Source organism: Lycorma delicatula, chromosome 2, assembly GCF_047948215.1.
Source record: "Lycorma delicatula isolate Av1 chromosome 2, ASM4794821v1, whole genome shotgun sequence".
NCBI classification, from domain to species: Eukaryota; Metazoa; Arthropoda; class Insecta; order Hemiptera; family Fulgoridae; genus Lycorma; species Lycorma delicatula.
In genome coordinates, this window is record NC_134456.1 from 149,379,635 (window position 1) to 149,398,700 (window position 19,066).

General features: G+C 28.8%; 1 protein-coding gene across 1 annotated transcript in view; it reads right to left on the reverse strand.

Annotated features, from left to right (window-relative positions):
* Positions 1-1,255: 1,255 nt before the first annotated feature.
* Positions 1,256-19,066, reverse strand: part of Ten-a (Teneurin-a transmembrane protein) — a 332,260-nt gene continuing 314,449 nt past the window's right edge. Inside the window, exons 37-40 of the mRNA XM_075357656.1 lie at positions 13,254-13,431; positions 9,289-9,535; positions 5,639-5,984; positions 1,256-1,627 (exon numbers count right to left, since the gene is read on the reverse strand). Coding sequence (XP_075213771.1) covers positions 1,304-1,627; positions 5,639-5,984; positions 9,289-9,535; positions 13,254-13,431 — 1,095 coding nt within the window. The 3' untranslated portion in view covers positions 1,256-1,303. The remainder of the gene's footprint in view (positions 1,628-5,638; positions 5,985-9,288; positions 9,536-13,253; positions 13,432-19,066) is intronic.

A 19,066-nucleotide genomic window follows, 5' to 3' on the forward strand; every position in this document is an offset into this window, starting at 1 on the left:
GCCAAATACAATGTCACACCAAGCTACTCTTATGATTTAGATGAATTAAAAAAAATTCATGTACCTATAAACATCTTAAACATGAGAAAATGCAGTTAATAAAAAATCTGCCCGACCCAGGATATTAGATAAGGAGAAGAAAATGAAAATGAACGATAATATTTAATGATACCTCGTGAAAAATTCTGTACAGGTCAAGAATTTATTAGAAAAATCATTGTAGATTTAAATATAATCTACAACTCTATAACCATACTTTTTTTTACTGAAGTGACAATTCTGCGACAATGACTAATATATTCTAAATACAACATTATTTAAATGTTACTGTTACGAGGTAATGACAGTTTATTTCTTCTTTATGTTTGATAAAAAATCACTTAAAAACTATCATAGAAATAATTAAGTTGAATGAAAACACAAATCACTCTTTTACTATTACTTTACTTATTTCTTCTATTATTCGCTAAATTAAAATAATAGAATTATTGGATCTTGAATAAGATAGCAAACTGCATTTCTTATAAAATATTGGCAAAACTACTTTAATGTAGTATATATAACAGAAAAAAACAACAGAAAAAATATTTGTTCTTTTTATATAAATATCTTATTTAATTTGAAATCTCTAAGTTTTATTTTGCTTTATTTGTTTTTACTAAAATAAACTACACCTTAATCAAATAAAAAAAATTGATTAGGAAGAAACAAACAGAATAAAAACAAATAGAAACTAATAAAACACATTTTGTGAAAACTATATAATAGTAATTCAAAAGAAGGTAAAAATATTTTTTTGTGAAATATATTTCTATGTGTATAAACAATTAAAATTAAAATTATACCCGTAGATAAAATTATTTTACTTTTTAATACAAAAATATAAATGTTAATAGCAACACTTTGTTTATTAATAAGGAAGGGCACAATCACACATTTACGTGTTCAAGAAAAGAAAAATACCTAATGCCATATGCTCAAAGTAATTTATAATAAAATTTCACACAAAGTATATTATTGTCATCAATACAGTTTTAATTATTTCATTGATTAGGCTTTTACATCCAATCTTTAGGTAGCTATTTTGGCTAAATAAATAAATAAATAAAAAGGTACAGTTATAGTTAATTAAAATTGCAAATTTGTAAACGCTGTAATTTTTTTCATGAAAAACCATAGTACTTTTTTTTTTTTTTAAGAAAATACCTATAAAAAACATAAAAATAAAGATTTATCTAAATACATGATGTGACATTGAAGAGCGGGCATGTCTAGATGATAAATTATCATCAGATGTTGTATACTATCGTTGGGCTTGGACGTTCTTCTTTACAAATCGAATATTAAATGGATCTTCAGCTAATTCTGGATATCGTTCTACATCACGCACATATTCACCGTCATAACCACTGGCCGATCCTACTTTAAGAATATCTTCGACCTCTAGCTGTGCCCAATCGCGACTAGTTGGTACACCGTTTCTTAAAGCATCTCGTTCTCTGTGCCACGCTTTCTTTAATGCACCATTTCTTGCATGGTGTAATAATCTCTGGCGTTCACGTGCTACTGTTGTCCCATATCGAAGATTGACAACAGCTGTTGGCCTATGTATTCTAACATCCAGTACCTATTAAAACAGTAAACAGATAAAATAATTAAAAATTTATTTGTTTACAGCAAGATAATATAAGACTTTAAATAATTTTCTTTTTTTGTTACTTATAATCTAATTAAAAAATGAAACACGCATGTATTTCGCTGTATATGTTTTTAAATGCTATTTATACATATCAATAAATATTGTTTTTTGTTAATCAATTGAAACTCACTATTCAAAATAAACAAATGAATTTCTCTCAATGTATATGAAAGGATGACACAAGTCTGAGCAAAATTAAGAATGCCACTCAAAGTACAATATTGAAGTCATTTTTAATTTGCTGCTAGTAGCAGAGATGTAGAAAATTAACAATACCCTAGGCTCACAGAACATTTCAGCCAGATATATTCACACATTCAAATATAATCTGTTTGGCAGTTGTTGATGATCAAGTATTGTGATTAGTGAAAAATGGAAAGAACATTTTATTTTTGGCGATGAAACAATACTTATTGAAAAACAAAGTTGCACAGAAAAATAAGATTACACTGGATTGATATTATGATGAGTAAGTTCCTTTGATCAGAACAGTGTACAAGTGGTTTCGTTATTTTTGCAGTGATCATATGAGCACAAATGACACTGAATGTTCCTGAAGGCCCGTTCTGATTCCAACTGCAGAGAATATTGAAAAAATCCATGATATTGTGATGAAGGACAAAAGATCAAATGTGTGTAAGATTGCTATGATGACAGTCATTTAGGATTAACAAGTGCATCAATTTTTAAACAATTTTGAAAAACGTTTCATGGGTGCTGCATTTGCTCAGAATTTATTGAAAGAGTGAACGAGTAATCATTTCTAAGCTTAGTTTGGGGTAGTAATCTAATTTATACAACTTCATAACAGATGATAAAAATTGGATACATTACTGCAAATATGTAATTAAAGAACAGATTTGCTCCAAAGGCAACAAAAATTATTCTGCAGCAAGGATAGTAACCATTATTTTTTTATATGCTCATAGCGTAATCTTCATTGACTTTCTAGAGAGGAGTTTATGAAAACCAGCTAATATCTTTGCCAGATTGTTTTATTGAGGGAATAAAAGAAAACAATCAGGTTTGATGAAAATGAAGACTCTTCTTCACTAAGATAATGTTCTTTGATTGAAACAGCAAAATTATTTAAATTACATTATATCACTCTTCCGCTTTTCCCCTACCAGTCTGATGACTTTCATTGAATAGCATATTCATGCTCTTTCAAAATATGAAAAAGTAGCTTGCTGGAAAGAGATTTATCTGAAACGATGAAGTTATTGCCAAAACATCTGCCTATTTTGAATAAGCAGTTTTTCGACAAATTTGTATGTACTTAAAAAAAGGATAATACTGAGAAATAAAGATTTTCCTCGATTAACTTATTTTCTTCATTTTTGCATGGACTTATCTAACACCCCTGTCCTCTCACAAGTTTTTTCCGGATAACATGAGGTGAAGTTTTTTTTTAACAAAAAGATTACATATTCAAGATAAAGAAAGATTCTGTAGTAATTTTTTATCATAATGATTGATTGGCTTAGTTTAATGATATACAGCCTCTGCCATTTTGACATTTAAAATATTTTTATGTAAAAATTTAAGAAAATTGTTTGAAAAACTTAGGTTAAAAAGGATATATACACTTTATTCCACAGCCTTAGGTATGTAGTAGAGAATACTTGATAGTACACTTAATATACTTGATAGTACACTTAATATACTTGATAGTAGATATCATACAAGCCTTACATTTTACATCTCTAACCATATTTTAAATAAACAACTTAGTAAGTTGTTGGTAGTTGTTTTTAATTGTAACAAAATAATATATTTACAAAGTTTTAAGTTTTACAAAGTATTATATTTTAGATTTTAAGGTGGTTTTTTTGTCAGTTATGTTCTGTTTTAAATTTCATTTAAATCTGTTTCTAATGCAGCAGTATGGCTGAAATACCATCAAAAGAAGTAGAACAAAAAACTTTTAAATGGGCAAGTCTGCAAATTGTATAATGTAAATGTCTAATACAGTACTAAGGTCATTCTCTATCATTTATGCATAACATATATTTGTAGTATCTTCCTGTTGCAAGCAATTATAGGAATTGATTGTATGTCCTATACCATTCGCAGTATTATTATAGTTTAATGAATAGGAATCATACACACATTTTTATAATGTAATCTCTTGCTATAATATAACTTTTAAATAGAAAGAATACACAGATAAAAATGTGACCATATTTCAAATATATCTATTTACCTTCAAATTTATTCAGTGCAACATCAAATATAAAATGATAATTTAAAAAAAATTGGATCTCATGTATAGATCAGCAAATGCAATCTCATTAATAAAGACAAAGTGTAAATCTTTTTACATAAAAACCTATAATTCATGACTTATGGTTTCTTTCATGATTTGGAAAGGCTTTTCCTTAAATCATTGCTTGGTATCATAAATATGAATCATGGTAGAGTGGTATTTAAAAAAAAAAATATGAAAAATAGCCATTTAATATTTCTTGAATTGTTAGGTCAATTTTTCATAATTTTAATATTTTATTTTACTCCTGAAAAATTATTTACAAACACAGATATTTCCCAGTCTTTAGAGAATATTTTAAACTGTTTAAATAACAGAAATATTCCATTTCCAATATTTTGTGACTTAATAAAGTTCTACTTTTTTATTTTACTGATGAAAAAATTAATACCTATGTATCAGAGGAGCTGTTTTTAATTGGTTAAAGTCGTACCTTACTGAATGTTAACAGGTAGGTGAAATTTCATCTTTTAATGAGAACACATATGTAAAATGTAGATCTTCACTTCAAGATATAGAATGCAGAATGTAACAAGTAACTGTTCTCAGTTCCTTGTTTTTCCTGTTGTTTATTAATGACAACCATTAATTGTTACGCTATTCACAGATGACACATTTGAATCTATATCCAAAGATAATTATTATTTAAAAGAACTTGAAAATTCTACTTTAACAAATTGATTGCATTGTGGATATCATGGATAGAACTCCCATTAACAATAGTGTATCTGTATTTTCTACAGTGAGAAATTTCAGAATGTTTTTTAAAGATAACTTGAGATCATCAAATTGATTTCATTTTCAATTTATACTGTTTTGCTTTAAAGCACCTTAATAAAATCCTTATTATTAAATGTTTAATATGCTTATATATATTTCTATCTAAAGTGTAATATCTCTTAAGGTTGAAAAAATTTCCTTAAAAGATCAGCCATTAGACCATTATTGATGCCCAATAAATATGAATTGTAATTTTAACAGACAGATAAGTTAACATGTTTGATTTTTTAAATATTGATCTACTCAATTCATATTTATGGGCAGCAATATTGGTTTTCAACTTCAACTATATTTTAGATAGGGATGTAAGCATATTAACATTAAATAATGAGCATTTTTTTAGTGCGCTTCAAAGCAAAACTATTTTCACATAATTTAATCTAATACTTTGGCGTACAAGAAAGATCCTTATTATGTTTCTGTTACCATATTTATAAATCACCAACCCATTTAAAAAAAATTTCCTACCAATATATTTAAAATACAATTAAAAGATATCCTTTTATAGATATAATATTATTCTGTGGTGAGTTTTTAAATAATATTAACTATTATTTAAACTTCATCAGTTCATATTTTTGTTTTAAATGACAATGTGTTCGCCCTTACAAATAACAGATGCATCAATACATCTTAGTAACAACAGATTGATAAATGTAAGTGCGGACATAATTACTATTTTAAATATAAATCTGGAGATAAATCAGTTGTGTAATAGAGGATAAAGGAATTAAATTCTAATTTTCTAGATCCAGATTAAATTTTAATTTCCTCTCCTTAATATTAAGGAAGAAATTTTTTTTGAAGGGAAACCAAGTAAGAAAATATTTAACAGTTTCATTTACATATAAAAAAAAAAAAAAAAAAAAACAGTAATGTAAAATTAATACCTTTCCAGATCCAGTTTCGCCTTCTTTTTCATGGAATGTTGTATTGAACTGGCTGCCAAATCTTTTAAGCTGAGCTCTATCTTCTTGAGCACGCCAAGCATCTTCTTTTACAAAATAAAAAGCATCTTGTAGGGCTCCATGTACAACTAGTGAAAATGGTAACAAGAAAGTATTATTAAATACAGATGTTATAACATCTCTGTAAATTGGATTTGCTGATGGAACACTGTGTACTACAGCACGTCCCTCACTCGTTCTGGATATAAGAATACCTCGACCAAATACTGGTTCAGAAGATGATCCGGGCTGAAGATGAGATGAAGGTCTTCTCTGAGAAACTAATTCTCTGTAAAAAATAAATACATAAATACAGTATTTTACAAATAAATATTCTAAAGCAAGACTATAATTATATTAAAAGTTAAAAAATATTTTACCATGTATTTATTATTAAATTCTCAGTAATGATTTTTTTCAGAAATGGTCAATTGCTTTTCACAGATATACAGTTTATTCTACAGATAATATTATAATATAGCATACAATGTCATAACACTGTTCAGATGTAGGCATTATGTACTCTTTGAGAACCAAAACACAGTAAATATTATTTAGTCAAATAATAGGACTGCATTTTAGATTGTTCATGAATGTAAGTTCAAATAAAAAATTTAAATTGGGAATGCAAAATTTGTTCAATTTAGTAATAAATTTATGATATTTTGCATGATTAGATGTGCTGCACTGTAAGAACAAGCTGGACACACAGGTCACTGCTGTTTAAGGTTAACCCTAGGAGCAAGGTATATCTGTATTTTACCTGTGCTATATATTATAACATGGTAAATCTGGAAATACTTCCCAGACACATGGCTCCTTATACATTACTCCTACTAAACTTGAATTTTGCTTTCTATCTCCTTCATTTTTCATTTAAAATAATGAATTAAATGTAACTTAACATGTGTGTAGAACTGCCTTTCAAATATATATATATATTTAAACACAAACATATATATATATATATATATATATATGCTATATATTTTTTATCACTATCATTTTCTTTTGTAATTTTAACTATTTTTAAATTTGTTTCTAAATCGATAATGGTCGGTTTTTAACTAATAAATGGTTGGCAACATTAGAAAATCCTAATTTATTGTTTTTATAATGTCTAAAATGTTCTGTAAACCTTGCCCTAAACAATCTATTAGTTTTCCCAATATGGATTTTATTACAATTAAAAAATTGGACATTTTAGAAAAATATTATAAATACAAATGTAGACAAAAATTCAGCTTGATTAATCTGCAGACAGAGTTTGATAATGATTTCCTCATCAAAGCTGCTGTAGGTAGCAGCACTTTTATAAATATTAAGTAAAATTCATAAAATTTTAATACAGTATTGTACGTGATGGTTGGCCATAGGCATATATAGGAAATTACAAAAAAAAATTTAATTTGATGTTAATTAAATTTTAATTTTTTCATTTTTAATGTTTAATTTTAATCTTTGACTGCATATTTTACACTATATGTGCGATAATTTTCATTTTTAACGTATAATTTTAAAATAGTTTTTAATTTTTGATCAACTGACGATGAGGGAAAAATCTTGAATGCCCTTTTGATGTTCAAATGAAGAAGTAATAATAAGGTAATAAATATTACAAGATTCTATACTGTGATGGATTGCTGAGTTTTACTTTTAGTATTTAACACACACACACATATACACACACACACACACACACACACACACACACACACACACACACACACATACACACACACACACACACACACATACACACACACACACACACACACACACACACACACACACACACACACATATATATATATATATATATATGCACACATACACACATATATATATATATATACACACACACACAAGATTAAAAAATAAAACCATCAGACAACCCTTTAAATAACTTTTCAACATTTAAACATAGCAAATGTTCTCACATAAAAACTTTACATTTTTCAGTAAGAGACTGCTTCATCAAAGTATCCAGGAGACCCTTGTAGAAGGATATAATTGTGATAAATCATTTGAAAAGACATTAAAAAAAAAAAAATTTGTCATAAAAAACTTCAGGCTATGACAATCCTAATTTAAATGGCAGTAATTTAATAGTTTTCACAGTTAGTTCCAAAAATTGTTTGAGGTATTTCTGAAATAATGATGTCCGTAATCTCCCACAGGACTTCCTTGACTAGCCCCTTTAGCAGTGGCTGGTATGCTGTCTGGGCCAGGACTTTTTTGTCCTTCAGTTTGATGATGGCTGCCATCACCTCATCTTGTGAGAAGCGATTTCTGTCACATTCTATGTATTCAGTAGTACCATTATCTTCGCAAGGAAACAATCTAATCAGTTGGCGTCTCACTGTCTCCTCCGTGAGGAGGATTTGGTAGCCGGCTACCAAATCGCTTCACAGTGATCTGATAGGCGTGTCCTCATAGATCCGAATCAAGCTCTCTGCAGAATTCTCTCCATTTATTTTTCTTAGACTACTTGATTTCATAATTTAGTATGCATTATGAAGCTATGTATCTTTGCGTAGCCTCTTCATATGCATCCCCTTCTACAAACCTTAACTGCTGTTTTTGGCATCATAGACTCTTAAAGTTCACTTTGCATATGCGCTATTTGCTTGGTCGACCAATATACTGGATGAAACCTATTACTACTCTTAGGAATCTTTGAAATCTCATGGACTATCAAATCCTGGAGAGACAACGGCGACAAATTTCTACCACCTCTTCCGGCAACATTTTCGACGACAGTTGTAACTTACCTTCATGTCAGTCTTGGAGGTTTCTGACTGGCTATCAAATGAAACAATGGGTCTTTGATTTCTAACAGTGGCCAAGTGATCACTTGTGTTTCATCCTGCAGGACTCTTCATACACCTGGTGCAGTCCCATTGTCCGTCCATTATGGTTAAATCCAGAATCGAGGTATGTCCCCTCGCCACATAGGTAGGTATGTGGTCATTTAAGCAGTAAAGACCATTTATCGTCATGATGTCTGAAAGAACCTATTGCAACAGTTTGTGTAAGGACTACTGGTGACAACAACCTTACAATTCGTCACTCATCAGGATGATCTTCTTGGGCGATCTGGCAGTGATATCATTGAGTCTACCCATAAATGCCTCAAACTCATGAAATTTGCAGTTGGGGCTGACATAGGCTTCAATCAGCAGTACATCAGATATTTCCTGATGTACTACTGCTGTAATATCTAGTAGGAAAATATTTGTACATTATATCTACCATATTTTGTAGCATCAGAAGTTCTAAAGATGAATTCTATGTCGTAAAAGAAAGCTATTTTGTTATTTAATTTCTTAAGATTAATAATATTAATATATTTATTTTTTATAACAGAAATTGTCAAGAATTAGAATTATGCTCAATTACTCTGAAACATATACATATTCTTACTGTGTACTCTTGTATTACATTTATTACTTAATAAAATTATAAATAGCTGTGAAAAATCTATCTTTTATTTCATTTTGATTCTCCATTTTTAAAAATGGAAAAATGTTTTTATACTAGTGGATTTCATTAAATACAAAAATTAAGAGAATAAAGATAAAAGAACATACCTCATAGGATCTGAATTTGGAGAGTTCTGAGTAAGTGGTTTTGAAGGTTGATCAGGTGAGAAAGGATCCAATCTCATTCTTGATCGGGCCAATGAAGAAAGACCTCGAGTCATCATACGTTCAGTAAGATGGCTTACAAAACCTGATGCGACATGAAATGGTGTTTGTTGTGGAGATGATCTCTGCATTAATTGGGGTGCCAGACTGCTGAGATCATAACCTAATCTGGTCAGCCAACTCAATTCATCTGGGAAAAAGTAACAATGAAATTTACTAACATGTTTTTTAATTTAATCTAAAAATATAAAAACCTTATGAACCTCTTTTTTGCTTATTGCTTAGTAAATCTAGGTTTTATGAAATTTTGTCTAGATATACTAATAATGATATCAAACACAATAACCAAATTTTAATTGTGTCTAGTAAAAGCCATACATTTAACGTAATTGAAAAATAAAATATTACAAATACGCCAAATTACACACCAAATGAAAAAAATAATAATAAAGATCAAGTATACTATTTTAACAAAATCCTCAAAAAGTTTATAAATCATTCGAGATGAATTCCACTAATGACAGCTTCACCTGCAACACCACTAAGGAGTTATAAAGTAGTTTCTTTTTAAGCTCCAATGGAACTAATCTCCATATATTTAGAAAGTGAATTTCTTTGCTTTTCTATAAGTTTAAAACTCACATTCTGTCAATTAAATTAACAAGTTTACATTATGATTTCCTTCAATATCCTTAAAAATTACTTTGAAATGCTGAAGTATTGAAAAAATTCTCAAAGTAACAAATTATATAAACAGATCTCACCATCACTACAGGATTGATTTATACAGTCATCTACTTTGTATTGATGATTTTGTATCTATGACTATCCTTAAGGTCATCATTTTATCCACTGGCAAGAACAAAAATTCTGAAAGAAACTAAATTTTGTCTCTGCTAGAATATAGCCATCAAACAGAGTTGAATCTAATAAATCTTCTAAGACAGGAAACTAGGCTAACAAATTTATCTTTGCATGATTCATTATCTACTTGGCTAAGATGTTATTGTAGATTTATCATAATTTAATAGTTGACTAATGTTAGGATAAGTAACACATATAGTACTTTACATATTTATCCAAAAATAAATTATAAGATTAGTTGAAAAAGAAAAAATACTGTAATAATACCATTTAAAACAATAAAAATTATACAAAAAATGGCTGTTTTGAACTCTGATAAGTAAATAAAATGAAAATATCTGAAATTAAAAACATAATGAATACAGTGTAACCCAGTTATACTACATCTAAAAGGATGAAGGAAGACATAGTGGGATTGTCTCATCATGTAAAGCAAGTTAACAGTATAACCAGGAAACTCAATGCATAAATAGCATTACTACTAGTTTTATATTGATAAAATATTGTATAAGATTTGAAAATGTTTTTAAATCTGAAATCATTTTAAAACTGAGTAAAGTAAGATTATATATTAATATTGTTCTGTGAGATCTGATAACATTCTGTGTGAATAGTATGTTTGGGAATACAATTCAGTAATGAATACAAAAAATCTTTAATTTATGTGCCAAAAGTCAAGTTAACAAAAAAATAGTAGAAATCCATTAAACACAAGCTAACATTTTAAATTTGAAAAAAAAAAATAGAAAGGTTTTCTTGTAGAATAAACTTTTTTTTACACACTTCACTACATGACATTTTCTTTTTGTAATAATTTTTATTTTGTTTAGTTTCTTTTTCTTTTCATGGAGTTGATTAGAACTTTGTCAGTAAGAGGCGACGAAATCAATGAACTATGTTTACAATGTAAACATGACCTAACCTAACACTGAAATGAAAATGGGAAAAAATTAAATAAGCGTGAAAACATTGCATTTCAATTCAATTAGATTTATAATAAAGAATACGCTCAAAAAATACCTCAAATTTTATTAGAAATTTTTTTTTCCATTTGATGAACCGCAGGGACTCGAATATGTCATTTTATTCATTTTTTTAATGTACCTTTTGAATTGTGCCGCTTCACTACATGATAGTACTAGGTAGCGTACAAAAACTTGATAATGTACTTTAAATAATAAAATTTAAAAGAAAATATACTACAGCTTGTTTTAATAGTAAATGAAAGTACTGAAGATGAAACAATTTTTTTAATTCCCATCACTTCTTTAAACAAAATAAAAATATTAGTTTACAAGAAATTATACTAGTTTTATTAAAAAAAGGAATAAATAAAACAGAAATAAATTCGATTGGTAAAATCAAAATTAACTATAAAAATTGAGGTTTACACTTACAAAGTAATAAGTGCAATATTACATCATGGATCTTCGATTCATAAAAGTCATTATAGTAGTTTTTCCAAGCATTTAAAAAAAAAAAAAAACTAATTATTACATCTGTTCAGAAAATAACCAAACATTTTTAATTATGCGCTAACTGATATATTTGATGTGCAATTGGCAGAATTGTGTTCCACATAAACTCCTCTGTAACAACATGTTCTTGGATTGCTGATATCTTGTTTAGTTTTTGTGTTATTGTTATTTGAGTGCAATGTGTTTGAGTGTTGGCAGTGATTTTTGAAATGTGCAGAATTTTTATCTCAATGTCATAGCTGTAACCCCAGCTTTTGTCTCCCATTATGATCCTATGCATAAATGTTTCATTATTGGCTTGTTCATAAAGTTGCTGACAATCGTCCAATTAATGTTCTTTCTGCTAGCTGGTCATCAAACGAGGAATAAAATTTGTTGCAACTTGATGCATCACTTTTTTTTTCAGTCAAAATGTTATGGCATGGTCCAATTGAGAAGCTAACGTCTTTGGCAAATTGCACCATATTGTTGATTTTCTGAACGTTGATGTCATCAATTGAAGTTGAAGGCTTTCCTGGCCGAGGGTCATCTTCAATTGACTGACGACCACTTTTAAATTGTAAAATCCATTTTTAACACTGCATATGACCCAGAGCATCATCTTCGTAAACTTGTTTCAAAGGCTAAAAAACTTCTAAGAAAGTCTTCACAGAAGTTTCATGCAAAATTTTACATTGTATTGTTAATCCCAAAAATCACAGATTACAAAAATCGCTAGTAACACAACATGCACACTCAAATAACAATAACACAAAAATAAAATATCAACAATCCAAGAACATGTGGTTACAAAGCAGGTTATGTGGAAAACAATGTTGCCACTGCAAGTCACTAAATATCTCAGTACGTAATTAAAAATGTTAGGTTATTTTCTAAACAGATCCTGTACTTTATTTGCATTTTTAACATCACCAACATCTTTATCTTTATTTTGTTTAATCACATCGTGTATAATTTCTTTGAAAATTATTATCTGATATACTGATTTGTTATTATTTAATAATCTACTCATTCCGCATACTTGTATCAAATGTTCAGCTGCTACAATCAATTGTCAACTGAGCAAACTGATAAAGAAGTTGATAAATTTTTTTTTTCCAAATTTTCCTTTCAAGGGAGAAAAATTTCTTATCATTTTCCTAATAATTTTGGACTGTATCTTATCTTTACCCAAGTAATATTGTAAAATTATTTTATGAGAAAGATTATTTTCTTGAAAAAATAAGAAGACAAGATTTATGATCATATATCCAAATCTATATTAGTAAAATGAAAGCCTCAAATTAACAAAGAGAAAAACACGTTACAAATTAACTATGAAAAATAAAATAAAACAGAAATCTTTATTTTTCTGGATGATTAATTCACCATATAAGCTTTGAAGCTTGTGCATGGGAATATGAAATGGAAATTGTAGCATATGAAAAATGCCATGCCTGACAGTGATTTGAACCCAGAACCCATAGAAAGGCCGAGATGCTACCTCTCCATCATGGAGATCGGTATTTTGTATGCTTAGTACATGAGAGTTCCTTTAAATTAAATACATCCATAAAAAATAAATACCAGTCAAATGCTGAGAGTCTTGTCCAACGTTTATAGGATCATTGCCGTTAAATCTGTAAAGATGTAAATGCCTTGGGCTGGTAACTCTATCTAAAACATTCTCCCACATTGGTGACATCCACTGACCAATCAGTGGATCATATACTTTACCTCCTGACATATGAACTAGTGATGTGACCTTAACATAAAAGAAAAACAAACATCATGAGCAGTGTAATCAAAATAAAAAGTAGGTATTCAGATGAAACTTAGGACAATTTAAAGATTAAAGTAATTGAATACTAGTGTATCTATACATTTCTCCCAGTTTAAGAAACCAAATAATGTTTTATTTTTATTTTTTCATTAAAAATAAAACTTGTTTAAAAGCTTTTGTTAACCAGGGAGTTTTGATTATTAGAAAAAGATCACACTTCAAAACCAAGTTTGTTTTTTTACTACCAGGGTTATTCAATAATTAAAAACATAAATAGCTGTGGAGGCAAAAAAGTTGGTAAAGAGGATTACAACACTTTTAGAACAGTTAATTGGTAACACTGTATGACTTTTGATCAGCTGTTTGAATAAAACTGTTTTTATTTATAACCTCAAAATCCTATTTTATGAGTTTTCTTGAAGTCGCAGATTAGTTGAACAGCATGCAGATCAATCTATTTTGCTTTCCAAAGATGAAAGATTGGTTAAAATTTACTCTTATATGATTAAAATATGAACACAGTTACTGCAGAAGTTTTTACAAATGGATAGAAAAATTAAAAGATAGTTCAACTTCAGTGACTGACAAGCACTATTGTGGATATCTAACTTAAGTTTCAAATCCAGTACTTGAATCTCGCATAGACCCTCTCAATCAAGAAGACTGATCAATTACGGTTAGATTATACCTAAAAAATTACAAGTAAGTGTCAGTACAGTTCATATCATTATCACCAACAATCTCAAGTACTGTAAAACAAGCACAAGATGGGTTCCAAGAGTTGTCAAATCACCATAGGGAAACAAAACTTCACATGTACACAGAGCTGAAAACAGGATCAGCAGGAAGGTGATGCTTTTTTGCACAGTATTCTATCCTGTAATGAAGCATGGATTTACCATTATGAACCCCAGAGTCAAAAAGATGGAGCATGGAGTGGAAACACAAGTTCACCTGTCAAGAAAAAAGTTTGAACCCGATCATCACCAGAAAAAATCATGACGACAATCTTTTGGGATGCAAAAGGCCCAGTTTTTGTTAATTTTCTATAAGATCAGTGAAAAATAAACAGCGTACACTACTGTGACATGCTTAACAAATAAGTGAAGTCAGCAGTGCTGAAAAAACGCCCAGGATCTCAGTGCAAAGGCATCATTCTGCTTCACGATGCCTGGTTTCAAATGGCTCAGGTAACTTGAAAAACCATTGAAAAATTAGATTGGGAAGTACTACCTCACCTCCCAAACAGTCCTGATTCAGTCCTCAGATTTCCACTTGTTTGGATATCAAGGAGGTGCTGTAAGGTAAAAGATTTAATGGTGATGACAAAAAAAAATGTGCTAATTTTTCCAACAGCAAGGTAAAGATTTCTTTGCAACAGGCAAAAATAAACTGTTTCAGAGCTGGAACAACTGTATTAATGTTGCTGGTGATTATATTAAAAAATGAAAAAAATATGACATTCATTAAATAAACCGTTTTAGCTCCAGAGCAATTTTTACCATTAATTATTGTTGATTGATCCTCATAAGTATTATATAGTAATCATAATGATTCTTCCATTGCGTTATGTCTTTGTTTGCTTCATCATCATGTCATGCTATTAAACACACTACCCAATGTGACTGTCTTGCTTGCCTCATCCTATGTCTAGCTTTCATGTAATAATAATTATTCTTTTGCATACATGAATATAACCTTTTTAAGATAAGTTTATTAATACATAATGTTGACATAATTACAAGTAATCTTTATATAAGTATGATGAATAAAGGAGATTTCTAAAATAAAAAAACTATGAAAAAAAAAATAAAAACTTACTGATTAAACTTTTCAAGATTTATAAACAAAAATTTTATAATTTTTTTTAAAGATATTAAATGAGAACTGTACACTTCATTTATGTTAACCTGTAAATAAATTAACACTTTTTTTCAGATAATACCATAATCATACATATAAATTAGATTGTACAAGGTACAATGGCTATTCAATGAATAAAAAAGGAATGATTTCAGCATTTGTCTAGAAGAATCAAGGAACCATAGAAAAACCTTGATCAAAGCAGCATTACAAAATTATAAATACAATGATGGGTGAATATAGTCTGTAAAATTATAAAAATAATTATTTAATAAAATATTTTATTTTTTTACAAGTAAATGTTTTTTTTTTTTTTAAACTAGCTTCTTTCATTAAATGTATTCGATACCTAATATATCTTGGTTTAAGAGACCATTAATGAAAAAACAATGCATAAATAAAATCAGTGCACAAGAAAATAACAATTTTAAAAGAATTAATTGCTAATAATTCATCAATAGAATAATATTGTTTCTATAAAAAAAAATCCTTTAATTTAAAATTAACTAATTGGAAGATTATTTAAATTAAGAAATTTATTTAAACCTGAAGTACAATAAAGTTCTTTATCATAAGTATAAGTGCTACGCTGTTTTGTCAAAAATTGTCCATAGTCAGTTTTGATAAAAGTGATTTTTTTTTTTCATTTTTAGGAATAAATGACTAGCAAATGTTGAATACTTGAAAATATAAACACATGGGGATATCAGAATTTTTAATTTACTAAAAATTGGTCTACATAAATTATATTTACTAGCACTCCACGCTGGATTGAACTTAGTTAAACCATAAATATTTTTTCATTTAACACAAAAACACCATTGGAAACAAAAGTTACTACTTTTATCATGGGAGAGCTACTTTATTAACGGTACATCTACCTGAAAAAAAGGTAGGAATGGTTTTATCCAAAGCTAAATTTAGTTATGATCCGTCCAATGAGAGATCTGCTAACACAGAATTTTCTAACCCTATTAAGTGGCATATTTTCTTATGTGAACACAGTTGTATTTTCTACATTTAGCAAGTGGCTAAGGTTACTTAGTAACCTTAGTCCCTTAGTGTTGGAACACTGAGGTTACTCAGTAACCTTAGTAACCTTATTATGTTCCAACATTAAGGGGGATAGTGTTCTATATTTAATAAAATATCTGTTTAAGAAACATTTTTCTATGAGTACTGTTAAAGAAAGATGAATTTCACTTGTCTTGGCATAACTAACCAGTTGTAAGCTACTGTACTGTTTCCATAATTAAAGTTTTTTATTAGTAAGATATGCAGAATTAAATCCAAAGCATTTTTGAAAATGAAAAAAAAGTAATTTTCTCCCGTCAACTGCTGTGTCTAGGGTATTAGTCATGCAAAGAACATGCATCACCTGCTCACATTCATTTCTTTTTATTTTCAGTGTTTTTTTTATTATTATACAAAATATAAATTTATTAACACCAAGTATAATTTTTTATTTTATTTTTGTCCCGGTTTTTGTTTTACTTTATGCTAATAGCATAAAAATATTTATTTTGACTTACTGTAATGGAGAAACTGTTACTATACTGTCTTCGCTTGTAGATAAATAATCACTATCTTCATCACTACTTTCTCTTAAATTTATAATAAAAATTCTTCTTCAAAATCATCAACTAAATGTTCTTTTTCCAAATATTCATCTTCTAGTTTTTTTCATTTTCACATATTGGTGACCAGTCTTTCTCTGTTATATTAGAAATGCTTTCTTCACATAATCGCGGCAATTAACTTGAATGTGACATTTCTTTGGGCCACATATCCTTTTACATTTGCTCATATCATTTCAATGGGTTTAGATCCAGGTGATATGGTGGCAGGTGAGTGACTATGTGACTGTGGACTTGATTGACTGTGACTAAAGTCCTGTCTAAACATTTTAGGATAAAACAGTGTTTGCTTCTTCTGCAACCTAGATACCACTTCCAATTTCTTACATTTTATGGTAGGTGCCTTATCATATTGATTATTATGGTAAACAACATTATCCAGCACTACTACTGATCATGGGGGTATATTTGGACAGGGTTTGTTTTTCACCCATTTCATGAAATTGTAGAAGTTCATGTTGTCGTAATAATTCCTACTTGACGAGCTCTTTTTCCCTATCAGCAGAGCATTTAGGATTTAGCATTTAGGCATTTAGGAGGATTTATGAATTCCATCTTCAATCATTTCATTTTCACTCTTTTCGATGACAATAATTCTATTATTTTTTGTTGTTCTCCATCAATATCCTAAGGATTTAAAAATTTTCCTGATACTCCATACATCACTCTGAAAACAAATTAGTCTAACTAACCTCTTTCTGTCTAATACACATACGTTTAGCTATAGAAGTACTTTTTCTTGCAAATAGAAATCATAAATAATTCGCCTGGCTAAATATTTATCAAAGCTGTCTAATTTAGTAATTCTGTTTTCTAATTTATATTTTTTTGAGGTTTTAAATGAGCATTCACGCTCTGACATCCCATTCTTTTCTTTTCTAATAGTTTTAAGTCCTAGCCGAAACCCTACAAGCAGCAGCAGCAGTTCGCTCAACACACTTTTTCATAGGAATAATAAATGGTACGCTTGGAACCACCTGTTCTTGGAACTGTTTGGCCTCTCTTTCCATAAACTGATTAATGTTTCATATAATTTCCCAAGCTTGACTATAATTTAAAGCTTGATGTAAAACCTTCTAAAATTGTTGGGAGAACACTAAAAATAAATTTTCACTAATATTAAAATATAACTACAAAAATATTAAGCGCAGGATAATGCACTCAACGTCTGAAAAACCAAAATACAGGGGAGTATAACAAATTAACTTAACACGGCACACACTACTTCACAAATAAACTGTAACAATAAAATTCTTAATGTTTTTGCATTTTATGTACAAATATGTCATATTATTAGTAATTGGATGATGTCATCTCGTTAGATTACAATTATAAATAACAGGACTGTTGTAGTTGCATTCAATACACAAATGTATCATGTTATAGTAATTGAATCATGTCATCCGGTAAGATAGTACAACAAACCCTAATTTGTCCCGCTAAGCCAGCCAACAGTTTGGTTGAAAAAGACAGGGGCAAACCTTCAGATCACTTAGTATATGATAAGGACTAGTTGATACATTTTCCAAGAAAATTAATATCTACAAGAAACAATTATTTTAAATAATTTGGAAAGTACAGATAATTTAATAACAAAATGATCTAAATTTTAGAAGTCAACTACATGACCTTCCAGATGTCAAAACAAGTGGGAAATATTCCATTAGCTAAAGAATTTAGTAAAATTGAATTACAAACAGTAATAACATTTAAGACACAAGGAATGAATTTAAAACAGAAGTAACAAATTTCATCAATTGCAATTTCTATTTACTATATAAGTTTCTTTACTATAAATATTTAAAATACAAGTTTTAATTTCTTAAGTAGTTAATATATAAACAAGAATACTGAAACATTAAAAAAAATTATTCAACGTGTATTGTCTAGTTTGCAGATAATGAACATCATGTTTTTGAAACACAAGAAAATAATTTATTAAATTCCACTGCTATACAAATTTGAAGAGGAAGTAGAAACGGAGTTGTTTTGTATTTTTGGTGAGATTAACTTAATTGTAAATTCCACATTTTATACCAATAATTTTTCTGATTTCCAGCTTTTTTGGTCTGTAATACTTTTTAAAACCTTGTCTTTAATTTTAATTGGATTACCCC